A 13,629-nucleotide genomic window follows, 5' to 3' on the forward strand; every position below is an offset into this window, starting at 1 on the left:
GCGCAAAATACTTGCGTAAATTCATTTTAGCGTCCACAAAATTGATCTTAGTACTTTATACTTAAAAAGCGGTCATACTCCACCGCTTTTTAAGTATAAAGCATTGTTTACTATATAGTTTGGCAGCTTAAGTAGAGGTTATGTTGCGAATAGAGTGGAAGGCAGTGGACTAGGCAGTCGAATGTCATATAATGAAGGAATGGTGTTCGGAGTTTTTTCAAAGTTAAAAAAAAAAATGATAAAAGCTTTAATATAAATAAAACTATTGTTTTAATAACAACAAAAACGCCATATATATTCTGTATACATTAATTGGCAATGATTATCTCACTTTAAAATTTGAATTAAATAATCTAAAGCTTTTTTATTGAAACTGAGTCGAGAACTGTGCGTGTGAATGTGCGAATTTTCACCGATCAGCTGTTATGCGGCAGGTACCCACCGACGTGTGCCGTACGTAAGGACGTTTGTCGTACGAAGCACGTTTGACCGAACTCTCATGCCCGTAGGAATAAATGTGTACGTCTGTGTACATGTACATAACATATTTGTGTGTGTATTGTTTACAGATAAGCACTGTTGCCATTGACCATTTTGCATGTATGCTTATGGAAACATCAACTTTTTCCAATTTAATTTTTGATATTGTAAAAGGCCGGAATACATATTAAATAAGTATAAATAGATTAAATATTTATAATCAGCACTTTTACATAATTATTTCGAATTATTTCCACAATTTTTCAAACTTTAATTAGGCGTTTTTGCATAAAATTGCAGACGGTCAAAAATTAGCGCACAAAAGTTTACTAGGTAACCCTGTCTAGTCAGAGAGCGATCAGCTGACACGTTCTTACGGAAAAAATCAAAATTGTTTTGATTTCTACGTTCCGGGCTACGTACGTACGGGCGTTGCACGTCGGTGAGTTTTCGTTTACATTGCACACTCATAAGATAGGTCGTGTCAGCTGACACGTTTTTTCTACGTACGTTCGTGGGTAACTGCCGCATTAGTTGAGCTACTTGGTAAAATTTACAATGGTATAAAGTACACCAAGATCAATTTTGTGGACGCTATTTATACCACTGATGACCTGATATGAAACTTCTCGCTCTCTGAGAGCGCGTGAAAATGTGCATTTTTTATAATATTGGCCATAGATGCCATCATGCTCAAAATCAAATTTGGGCATTTCAGAATAACTTTGGGGTATTTTACATGGTAAAGGTTTAATTTATGATTATCACGGAAAATTTACTCAAGATTGTCAAATGGGATAGCAAAAAAACTCGAATTTTTGCCAGGATTACAAATACGAAGAAAAAAACTCTTTTTCACCCGTGGAAGATTCATCAGTGACAACACCTTTCATCGAACGGCTGCATACGAAACGGGTTTTGGTAGCAACTTTCGATTGATATAAAAGTCAGCTTTTTAGTTTTCGCATTGATGTAAATGGATGCATAAAGGCCATGTTTTTGTGGAGCGTTGCGACATTCCATTTTTGACAGCTGAGATAAATTGTAGGTATACGTATAGGTTAACGCAGCATGTTTAATTAACAGCCATTTACGGACGACAACGCAGATACTTCACCAAGTGATCTAATTTCGTAATTTCTTATACATTTTTTGCGTATGTGGATATACATATTGTAACGAATTTACTTGCAAATCCTCTTATTTGCAATCCTCCGCTAAGTTCGAATCACTAAACTGTTGAATAAATAACTCTAATTTGTAATAATGCAAAATGACCTTTATTAAAGTACTTCACAATAACACTCAAACTGTGCAACGAATAGCTTGCTTAATAACCAAACGATTGATAGCTCAAATGAAACTCTACTATTCAAAATAATACTGCTTTTGCTCGCTAGATAGCGTCTTAGTCGAAACTGCTTGACAACTCAAATCAAACTGAATTCCAGCACCTCTACATCTGCGGACTTTTATACTCTCTGGTTTCCTCGTTCGAATCTTCTACAATCTACTAGCATTGTCCATGAGCTCTCAAACTTCTCAGCTATAACTAAAATTGCACGATTTTATAGCTTCTCACATACCCCATGCTTGTATGTGTGAGCGACACTTCCACAATTATAATTGCCTACATTTAGGAGCATCTCAAATAAGATGTCTGCATATGGTTGTGCTTTGCTTCTCAGCTGCGTTTACCTACATATGTGTAGACATAATGATTGATTCGTTTATGTAGATACAAGTGACTGTCTGCTTTATTGTTGTTGTGACTTTATTTACTTAGCATCAGACTAGGGATGTGAGTATCACTTAGTGTCACTCATAGTCGTCACACTGCCCTCCACCTAAGTCTGATCGTCCCGATCAGACAAATCTCCCGATCTAAAGGCTGCTAGCATCTCCAATTGAACCACTCTTCTACATCGAGGTTTCCCAATGGTTTGTATGCGGTAGATGGTGTCACTGATCTTCTTCACAACTTTGTACGGGCCTTCCCAACTGCACCGAAATTTTGATGGAACACCTTTCTGTCGGTGGTGGTTGTATAGCAGTACCAGTATCGGAAGCCTTCTGAATTATTTTCCTTGTCGTACCTGTATTTCATCTTACTACTCATTATCCCGGATCGTTCCCTCGCACCCTGCTGCTGAGCCAATGAACTACTTGGTAGAGCTTCGGCTTGACGGATTGGTTTCGCATACTCAGCATCATTCCCACGTTTCACAACAGTAGTGCGCTCTGGCTTGAAACTACCCTCGCATTTTTTCTGGGAAATTCGTTGCTTCGGTGTTGTGCGTCCATTAGGTTTTGTCAATGCCGGTCTTTTTCTCGCAGGTACTTTTAATTTTGCTTTATTTGGCCCATTCGATCCATCAACCTTTACCTTTGACTTTCGTGGTCTTTGTCGAATCTTTTCCACCAGTACCCGATTACTGCTGAACCCTTTTTCCAAACTAATGTTAAGTGGTATGTCCTGGTTCTTATAGCGCATAATTTTTCTCCGCATATCGATCCTGATGTCATGGTCAACCAAGAAGTCCACTCCCAATATGACTTCATCACAACGAATTTGTGTAGAACCATGACTTTTCCAATTAATACCTCACATACCACTTCGCCTTGGACTTGGTTATACTCGCCAGTGACCGTACGCAACCTTGCTCCAGGTAACGTTTTTACTCTCCTGTTGACCAAGTCAGATCGGATCAAGGAATGAGATGCGCCCGTATCTACAGTCAGTACACGTTCTTTGCCATCCACATTCCCTATGACGGTAATACTGCTCGATTTTCTACCAATTTGCGACACAGATATCACAGGACATTCAATAGCTGGTGCAAGTTTTCGTTCTTTAAAACTGACACGCTCTTGCTCATCTCCTCCAGCTTTGCGTTTACGGCCACCCACATTATTAGGACCAAGATTGCAATGACGTGCAATGTGACCGGACTTCCCGCATTTGAAACATTTGATAACTTTTTCACTCCGCTTTTGCGATCCTTTCAGCGCCTCCAATATTGCGTCTACCCACTCTGGCCTTTCTACTTCCACACGGCGTGCTTTGAAAACTGGCTTACACAGAAGCGACGCTGTTTCCTGAATCAGAGCTTGTGACACCGTTTCTGCGAATGTTGGATTTGGATTTGCGTATGTAGCTCGCTTTGTTTCGACGTCCCGTATGCCATTTATAAAGCTCTGAATCTTTACCCTTTCAGTGTATTCCACGGGTGCGTCCGCATTCGCTAAATGTGCTAGCCTTTCAATATCCGACGCAAAATCTTGCAATGTTTCACCAGGCCTCTGGAAGCGGTTCAGCAACTCCATTTGGTATATCTGTCTCCTATGCTCAGTTCCGTATCGTCTCTCTAGAGCGCTCATCAATGCTTTATAATTGTTCCGCTCTCCTTCTGGAATCGTCTGTAGGATTTCCGCTGCTGGCCCCTTCAATGCCACGAACAGTGCAGCAACTTTATCTTTCGCATTCCAGTTGTTCACTGCTGCGGTCTTCTCAAACTGTAGCTTGAAGACCTGGAAAGGAACAGAACCGCCAAAAGATGGAGTTTTTACCGTCGTATTACTCGCTGAAGCAGCCGGCCCATTAAGTTGCAATTCCTGTATACGACCTCTCAACGCATCCACCTCTGCCTCGAATTTTTCTTCAAACTGCATTATTTTTTCGTCCATGCGCGCTTCGAGTTTTGATGATATACGCGCCTCTTGTGCTTCTAGCTGTACTGTTATGCATGTCTCTTGTTCTTTCAGTTGGGTTGCCATATATGTCTTTTGTTCTTCCAGCTGTGATGACATATTTGTGGATATTTGTGATGACATTTCTATTATACGTGCCTCTTGTGCTTCAAGTTAGGATGCCATATATGTCTTCTGTTCTTCCATCTTGGATGTTAAACGTGTCTCCTGCGATTCCAGCTGAGATGCCACTGTCGATGTTTGAGCAGTTATTGCAGCCAATATCATGTTCAAGTCTGTGCTCGTAACTGTCTGCGATGTTTCGTTTTTCTCTTCAATTTTTGTTGTTGTTTCGTCCCCATCAGGATAAAAGACAAACTCGTCCACATCAATTCCTTGCGTCTCCATTACCTCTCGTAGCCGTGCTTGAAGTTCGATCTTATTGCCGGTTGTATTTAATCCACAGTTCTCCAACTCCTTTTTCAGTTGCTGGATCTTCAATTCACTGAACTTTGCCATGTCCAAGTTATATTCCCAATCTTCGGAATTTATTAAACAATTCCTCTTCTGACACCAATTGTAACGAATTTACTTGCAAATCCTCTTATTTGCAATCCTCTGCTAAGTTCGAATCACTAAACTGTTGAATAAATAACTCGAATTTGTAATAATGCAAAATGACCTTTATTAAAGTACTTCACAATAACACTCAAACTGTGCAACGAATAGCTTGCTTAATAACCAAACTGATTGATAGCTCAAATGAAACTCTACTATTCAAAATAATAATGCTCTTGCTCGCTAGATAGCGTCTTAGTCGAAACTGATTGACAACTCAAATCAAACTGAATTCCAGCGCCTCTACATCTGCGGCCTTTTATACTCTCTGTAGTGCGATTCACTAACTTATATCGTGGAAGTCGTTATGTATATCGGCCAAATTTTTGGTTTGCTGTAACGAATGTGCGATTCAGTAACTTATATATAACGAGTCCAAACAGCTGACTTTTCGTATCTATTCAAAATGTTAAAGTGTGGCATCTCTGCTCACATCAGCCGTTCGAAATGTCAAAATATGCGAAAATCACAAAGAGGAATAAAAAAAAACTATTTGTTCGCGCTAATTTGATTCTTCAGTTTAATAATTGATTTTTTTGTAAGTGGAATTCACCATAATAGGAACTCAAATCAAATTTCTTTGTTCAGTGTAAAAAAGAAAAGTAATATTAAAGGAAAGTATTTTTAATTATTACGATATTACAACCTTATTTTAAACATCTTTATTTTAGAATTTTATAATGGCGTCCACAAGTGCTGCTGCTAAGCGAAACCGGACATCACAGGAGCAGTTACGGACACTAGTTGACTTTCTCACTGAGAACGACGGACTGGCAACAGGAAAATTCCAGCGTCAACATGGAAGGATGGAGTACTTGAGGAAATGGAGGGAGTTGACAGAAAAGCTCAACGCTATTGAGGACCTACAAAAACTACAGAACAATGGCAAACGGTAATTACTTCTTTAGTGAAAAATAACAACATACAAACCGTCATGAGGAGCCAGTGCTTGTGATACATAAATGGAATCGCAAATTGTGAGAAAATGGTGAGAACGGGATTCCACTAAATATTGTGAATAGCGGAAAGCGCTGACAAAGTTACGTTCGGCCATTTGTTTGCATATTAGTGTTTGGTTCTTATGTACAAATATGTGTGGATAGTATATGTACATTTAACTTGTACGCTAATTCCAAAAACATACATAAATGTGTTACGGTGAAAAGTTAATATTGTGTGAAAATTCAAACGAAGAATTTAGTGATTCCGGTAAGTCTACGACTGTGGTAGACTGCTTAAAAACGTCCAAAAATATCGAGAGATATTAAAAGACACGTTTTGACCACGGTATCAATAATCCGAAGGTGGAAAATAAAAATTTTACTTCTGTCAGGAAATATTTGTAGCCGATGTTTGTCCTAGACTTATCGTGTTATCAGAATTCACTTTTAACTTTGATTTTTCCCGAGATATTTATGTTTATTCATAAATGTGTCTATATTTCGTGTTTTATTTCTTTGGAAGTAGGTGTGGCGCGATTTAAAAGGCCGTACGAGCAACCGCGTTCGAGACAGGAGTTTGCGGGAAGCCCGAACAGGCAATAGGCAAGTCAATCTCCCGGCGGTAACTGATGTAGAAATGCGCGTGGTTAGCCTTGTTGGAGATGAGTATATTGAAGGCTCACGCGATTGCCCGGATAGCATAGAAGAAGTGAGCTGATATTTTTATTTTCATAATGTTTACTTCTAATACTTAGGAACTGCATTTGATCTTAGAGAAGATGACGAGGAGGCTGTGACTCCGACAGTTTAATGACTGTCCGCTCCAACATCAGCCCCTGCACAAACACCAGCACCCCCGCCTTTAACCGTCTTTGCTGTGGACTATTAAATTAGTATTTTGTTATTTAGCTTAGTATTAATTTTTTTTTACCTTTATATTGTTCGCTATCATTAAATATAAGTTCCATAGTTTTAAGATGTAATAAATGTATATTAGGGTGCTGTTAAACATTTTTTTTGGGTATGTTCTGATATCTACTTTCACAAAAAATTTTCGATTTACTTATTGAATTTATATAGATACAATTTGACAAGTAAATAGACATTTTTTTGTAAATGTGAAAATCAGAGCAGGCCTCAAAAAACTTTTTGAAGCACCCTTACTTACGTTTATAATTCTTAAAACCTAATGCATAAACTATTTCCCATCTACTCAAAATTTGCATGTTTGAAACCTTTTCTTAATTCGTTTTTAATTTCTATATTTTCCTCATAGAAATCTTAGTTCAAAGCAGTATAAATCTGTGTTCTAAACTTTATGAGTATCCTTTATGTTATGTGAGAAATGATAGGGACACCCTGTATGTGTATCTTTTAGAATTTCAAAAACTGAGTGAGTTATATATATACAGCTATGTAAGAAATAATAGGGATACCCTTTTAAACGGGTTTGTTCGCAAACTATGTTTATTTATAAGTATTTTAAAAATTTCATAGTTCTAATTATATTTTAAATACAATTTTTAAAATACTAACAAATAACCATAGTTTGCTAACAAACCCGTTTTAAAGGGTATCCCTATTATTTCTTACATAGCTGTATATATATAACTCACTCAGTTTTTGAAATTCTAAAAGATACACATACAGGGAGTCCCTATCATTTCTCACATAACATAAAGGATACTCATAAAGTTTGGAACACAGATTTATACTGCTTTAAACTAAGATTTCTATGAGGAAAATATAGAAATTAAAAACGAATTAAGAAAAGGTTTCAAACATGCAAAGTCTGACTGGATGGGGAGTGGGTTATATACCCCGTTTCATAATTATTAACGCGGAATAATTTGCATCTTTTAAACATTAACATAATTTCTTTTTGATTTCAATATTTTTCTCATACAAATCTTAGTTTAGACCAGTATAAATCTATGTTCTAAACTTTAAATCTATCTTATAGAATTTCAAAAACGTTTCGAAAAAATTTCAAATCCTTCAAATAAAAAAAAAAACCCGAAAATACAGTTTTGTAGCCTATTTAATTCTACTCTAACAAAGTACAAATTTCAAGTACTTTAAGGACCTCCTTCTATTTTTAGAATTTTTGAGCAACATTAATTTTTATTTTTTATTTCATTTCTTTGGAACTAGGTCTGGCGCGATTTGAAAAGCCGTACAAGCAACCGCGTTCGGGACCGAAATGTGCAAAGAGCCCAAACAGGCAATCGGCCAATTACCCTCCCGGCGCCGAATGAAATGGAGATGCGTGTGTTAAATTTAATTGGGGAAAAATATGTTCAAGGCTCACACGATTGCCCGGATACAATGGAAGAGGTGAAGTTTTAGGTTTACACTTATTTCCACATATGTGTCCGAATTATTTTGTTTGTTTTTATTATAATTAGGAGCTGCGTTTTATTTTCGAGGACGATGACGAGGAGGCGGTGACTCCGACTGTAGAATGTGTAGTTGCTGCAACACCGTCTGCTACCCCCGACCAAACACTGCGCAGGGGTTCAAAAAGAAAAAATAAGGAGCAAGAAGCTGATGATGACGAGGAGGCTGTTGAATGTGGGATGGCTACAACACCGTCCGCTCATCACTCGAGAGGGTCTAGGGCATTTTCTGCTACCCCCGCACAAACACCACGTAGGGGCTTAAAAAGTAAGCGTGCTGACGCAGAAGCCGACAAAACGCGGCGATTTTTAGAAATCACTGAAGTGCAGGCTCAAACACACAGGGTAAGAAACAATAATTCATTATAAAAAATTTATTTATTAAACTTTTTTCATTTTTCTCCCTATATCAACAGATACTGGCAGAAAATGAGACCAAACGATTGGAAAATGAGGCCAAGTTAATTGAAATGCAAGCGAAGCAGAACGAGGCAATGTTTGCAATTGTTAAAGAGATTGGAAAGTGGTCGGAGGCGTTTAACCAGCTGTCTGATAGGCTATAAACTAGCATTTTAGTATTTAGCTTAGTTTAAATTTTTTTTTTAACTCTATTTTTTTAACTCGCTCTAGAAAATTAATCGAACTTCAAAAAAATGTCATCAACATTTTTAAATTTTTATTCAGAATTGTTAGAAAATGTAGTTTTGTAGCTCATTCAATTTTAGTTAAGGAAGTGCAAGTTTCATGACCGTAAACATTTCCGTTGATTTTTTAGAAACTTTTTTGCTAAGGGTGTTGCTAATTTTTTCCCCTGAAAAGTACATTTTGTTCATGTGTTATATGGAAGAAAATACGCAACACCCTTAGCAAAAAAGTTTCTAAAAAATCAACGGAAATGTTTACGGTCATGAAACTTGCACTTCCTTAACTAAAATTGAATGAGCTACAAAACTACATTTTCTAACAATTCTGAATAAAAAGTTAAAAATGTTGATGACATTTTTTTGAAGTTTGATTAATTTTCTAGAGCTTCGTGTTAACTTTTAAATTTTTATTTATGTGGTTCCTATTTGCAAAAATATCTCTTAGAATTTTGATTCTATTTTATTGACCGTAACTCTATGTTATAGGTACTATACAGTAGTCGCTCAAAAATTAGAAACTTTAGTAATTAAAATGTCCAGAATTAGAATCAACTTTTTCAATACATTACACGAATTTTCAATTCTAATTTCTGAGCGTATTTTTTGTACAGTTTTTGTGTGAAATGCGCGTACAGGTGTTTTGGCATTATTTGTTTAAAAGCAAAGGTAATTCGCTGAAATGCCAAATAAATGTAAGAAAAATACTTTGTCCTTGGAAACCAAAGTTCATATCTTGGAAAAGCTTGACAAAGGTGTTCAAGGGAAGCGGTTAACCCTAGAATTTGATGTGGCGTCATCTGCAATCAGCTATATCAACTCGAATAAACCATAAATTTTAAACGCCGTTTCTAATACCTATCATAAGGCTAACAAAAAATCATTGCACATCGCGTTATGAAGTTTTTGTTTCATTTTTGGCTTTTTTAATGTGTCTATTGATATTTTATGTATTTTGAAAGAAAAAATATATATATTATAATTGGATTTTTTGTTTTTTGGATCTTTTTTTGATTTAGCGTATATATACATACGTTTATATTTAATAAAAAAACATGTGATATGTATTGTACTGGATTTTTATCTTATGTTTTCTCGTTTTTATGACTTAATTTTTAAGGTTTTATACAAATAAAAAACGTCCAGGAATTAATAAAAAATATAGAATATAAACTTGTGTTAGAGGAGAAAAATTAATTTTGCGCAAATACTCATGGACATCAGTCTTCGTCACAGGGTTTTTGGAGTTTCACCAAGTTTTTCTGAAACTATTTTCGATATTCTTTTTTCAGGTATATATCACGATGTAACACTAACGATGTGAATGAAAACTTACCACTTTTTGCTGAGAGTTTTTAGAATTTTTCTGAGTATGCAGTTTTGTGGCTTATTAAATTTTTATACAATAATGTCTTAACTTAATCCACTTGAATGGCTTTCTGATATTTGGGAATTTTTTCCAGCGGACCTCGTGAATTTTTTTATACAAAGTTTTGAACGCAAAACTTTTTATGAGACAAGCGCTCTGAGCAAAAACCAAAAACTAACTTTAGCGTAGTAAGACTAACACAATATGGTACTAAAATTTAAGGAGCTACAAAACTGCATACTCAGAAAAGTTCTAAAAATTCTCAGCAAAAGTGAGCAAAAGATATATACTTAAAAAAAATCGAACATAATTTAGCTTCAGCAAAACTTGGTGAAAATTGCAAACATTAAAAGAAAAATATAAGTATTGTTCAGGAGAAAACATTTGCTATGAGTCTCTCTTGGACCCGTTTTCCAGCTGAAGATATCGAGTTAAAGGTTTCTTCTGAGTTGGTCACAGCATGTTCCACCAAAATTGGGTCGATGTCATCAATCTCAAAGCTCTGCTCACGCAAACGAATATTGTGTAATGTTGAGCAGGCATTTACAATTTTCCCGGCGAAGCCCGGTTCATACAAAAGAACTCTTTGTCGTGAAAGACATCTCCAAGTTCCTTTCAAAACACCAAAGAGTCTCTCGATGGGATTTCGAGCTTTGCATAAAGCCTCGTTATATCGAAACTTGGGAGTACCCTCAGGCTGGTTCGGTAGTGGTGTCATAAGCCACGGCTCTAATGGGTACCCAGAATCACCTGAAAGTTGCATATTTCAAATTATGAAAAATGTTAAGAACAATCAATAGATATTACCTATTAAAAACATATGACGATTCCCATTTTCATGGGCTCTATGCATTGCTCGCCGAGCTGCACAACTACTCCAAATATATGCGTCATGACGTGCTCCCGGAAACTTGGCATTCACATTTAAAATTTTTAAATTTGGCTCACATATCTACAAAAATGTAAAAATTATGTAGCAATGCACTTTATTATTAAATAGTTAAATTAGTTAACCTACCATTTGCACATTTATGGAATGATATCCATGATGATTAACGTACGCTTCCTCATGAACTTTTTGAGCTAAAATGGAAACGTGCGTACAGTCAATCGCTCCTATCGTTCCTCCAACGAAGGGCGCATGTGCTGACGAAAATATCTCTTTGGCAGCTTGTCGTTCTTCCTGCGTCATAGGAAACTTGATTTCGTCGAAAAGCACTTTCTCATTTATTGCATCAGTCGCCCTATGGATACATCGGCTGATGGAAGACTGGCTCATCGAAATTCCCCACTGTTCTCCTACAGGCCGTTGATAACATCCAGTGGCATAAAAACGTAAGGCACACAAAACCTTCAAAGATATCTAGTAAGTAAGGACACTGCAAATTTTCAATGATTTTAGTAGCTTTACCTGTTGCTCTTCCGATATTGCTGAGATCCTCTGCCCTCTTAGATTTTCGTGTAGCCGATCAGCAAGTCCCATCACAATATCCGGAGATACGCGGTACAATTTTTTGAATTCTGCACGCTCAAGCTCAAAAGGATCATCGATGTCCCTGAGCAAGCGCCTATCTACTCTTGATGCACTCGACGCTGTTACATTTTGCGTTAAATTATTCGCTACAAACTCAAATGCCATTATTTTTATTGTTTGAAACACGAAAACACCGAAATATTAATAAATTTTGTTAATAAATTATCTTAACCACCTATAGCGTGAAAAACAAAACCGACGATATAAGTCTCTTGTCAAATCGTTATAGAAAACAGCTGATTGTTCTATATCGAGTTATAAATAAAGATAAGTTACTGAATAGCAAACTCGTTAAAATTATCGTTATGATATTATATCAATACTGAAAATCGTTATAGAAGTTAGTGAATCGCAGTACTGGTTTCCTCGTTCGCATCTTCTAGAATCTACTAGCATTGTCCATGAGCTCTCAAACTTCTCAGCTATAACAAAAATTGCACGATTTTATAGCTTCTCACATACCCCATGCTTGTATGTGTGAGCGACACTTCCACAATTATAATTGCCTACATTTAGGAGCATCTCAAATAAGATGTCTGCATATGGTTGTGCTTTTTCTCAGCTGCGTGTACCTATATATGTGTAGACATAATGATTGATTCGTTTATGTAGATACAAGTGAATGTCTGCTTTATTGTGGTTGTGACTTTATTTACTTAAGCGCCAAATACACGACACGAACATTTCCGCGAACATTCCGCAATCTTGTTCGCAGCTTTGGCCCTACACCATACGAACTTTTGGCCGAACATTAGTTCTCTTTCAGACAGCGATGAATACGGACAACAATTGTGCTGCAGCAATATTGCTCGCTGTGGCAATTAAGCGTAAAAAAAGAGAGAAGATCGCAAAAAAAGAATTCGGTGCAAAGAATGGTTTAAAAAACGAGCAGTTCTTGGACAAAGTGAGCTTATTCATCCTCAGCACCACCACCAGACTTCAAACTATCTCTCTTTTTTTTTTTTTTGATTCACGCCGGTATTGCGCCCGCAAACTACTTATTTTTTTTATAACTGTATCCTTTGTGGCATCAGGATCTACTTCTTTTAATTTTTCGATTAAAGTCGCATAATCATTATTCTTTTTAATTCTATTACAATAATCTTTGCTTTTTACTTGCCACAATGATGGCAAAGATTTATACATTTCAATAAATTCACTCAGAAATTTTTTATTGTCCATTTTACTTTTCCGCGCACGTCTGTTCCGTTCAGAAATTACTACGATTATGAGCTATTTCGCCATACACGCACGAACAGTTCGCGCAAATGTTCGCCAAAAATTAAAATATTTTGATTTTTGGCGAACATTTGCGCGAACTGGCAAACACCACCATACACGACAGAAAAGGTCGCAGAAACATGACATAACGGGAATGTTCCCGGAAATGTTCGTGTCATGTATTTGGCGCTTTAGCATCAGACTAGGGATGTGAGTATCACTTAGTGTCACTCATAGTCGTCACAATATGTATGTACATAAACGTTTTGGTCGCATCAAAGTGAAACAAGGGGCTAGGCGTTCATTGTTATCTTATGGCGGTGCCAGAGCAACAAAGCAAAGCAACGCAATCGAAATATATTATTTCATATTTTTTCACTTATCTACCACAAAATATTTCTACAAAACTTTACCTTTTTTATAAATTTTTATAAGTTTTTATCAGCTTACTTGCTGATTTATTTGAAAATAATGAAACCGAACGGATTTCTTGGAGTTTTTTTTGAGTATTTTAGGCAAATCTATAGCCATCTGATTTCAAGATCCATTCTTGGAAACGAATGAACTTTTGTTTACAATTGAATGAACAGACAGCTGATTTCAAGCCCCATTCCTGGAAACGAATTGAGAGAGAATGAATGTTTCGTATCAGGTCATCAGTGATTTATGCGGCAGTTACCCACCGACGTGTGCCGTACGTACGGACGTTTGTCGTACGAAGCACGTTTGACCAAAT

At 36.6% G+C, this 13,629-nt stretch overlaps 2 protein-coding genes across 5 annotated transcripts; one reads left to right on the forward strand and one right to left on the reverse strand.

The window, feature by feature from the left end:
- Window positions 1-865: 865 nt before the first annotated feature.
- On the forward strand, window positions 866-8,769 carry LOC137246873 (uncharacterized). 4 transcript variants are annotated; one of them, XM_067777894.1, is made up of 5 exons: window positions 5,629-5,680; window positions 6,256-6,438; window positions 7,884-8,066; window positions 8,138-8,473; window positions 8,545-8,769. In XM_067777894.1, the coding sequence occupies exons 2-5, from the start codon at window positions 6,367-6,369 to the stop codon at window positions 8,689-8,691; spliced, it is 738 nt and encodes a 245-aa protein (XP_067633995.1). In that variant the 5' UTR covers window positions 5,629-5,680; window positions 6,256-6,366; the 3' UTR covers window positions 8,692-8,769. The 4 variants fall into 4 exon arrangements, with proteins under 4 accessions (XP_067633997.1, XP_067633996.1, XP_067633995.1 ...); XM_067777896.1 differs by lacking the exons at window positions 5,629-5,680; window positions 6,256-6,438 and adding an exon at window positions 866-922; XM_067777895.1 differs by lacking the exon at window positions 6,256-6,438 and having other exon boundaries at window positions 5,337-5,680.
- A 1,025-nt stretch (window positions 8,770-9,794) lies between these two features.
- On the reverse strand, window positions 9,795-11,922 carry LOC137246874 (putative nuclease HARBI1). The gene is made up of 4 exons (XM_067777897.1): window positions 11,550-11,922; window positions 11,157-11,489; window positions 10,946-11,090; window positions 9,795-10,888 (listed from the first exon to the last, which is right to left on the reverse strand). Exons 1-4 carry the CDS (start codon window positions 11,775-11,777, stop codon window positions 10,509-10,511), a joined length of 1,086 nt encoding a protein of 361 aa, XP_067633998.1. The 5' UTR covers window positions 11,778-11,922; the 3' UTR covers window positions 9,795-10,508.
- Between the last annotated feature and the right edge of the window lie 1,707 nt (window positions 11,923-13,629).

Source organism: Eurosta solidaginis, chromosome 3 (genome assembly GCF_040869045.1).
Source record: "Eurosta solidaginis isolate ZX-2024a chromosome 3, ASM4086904v1, whole genome shotgun sequence".
Taxonomy (NCBI): domain Eukaryota; kingdom Metazoa; phylum Arthropoda; class Insecta; order Diptera; family Tephritidae; genus Eurosta; species Eurosta solidaginis.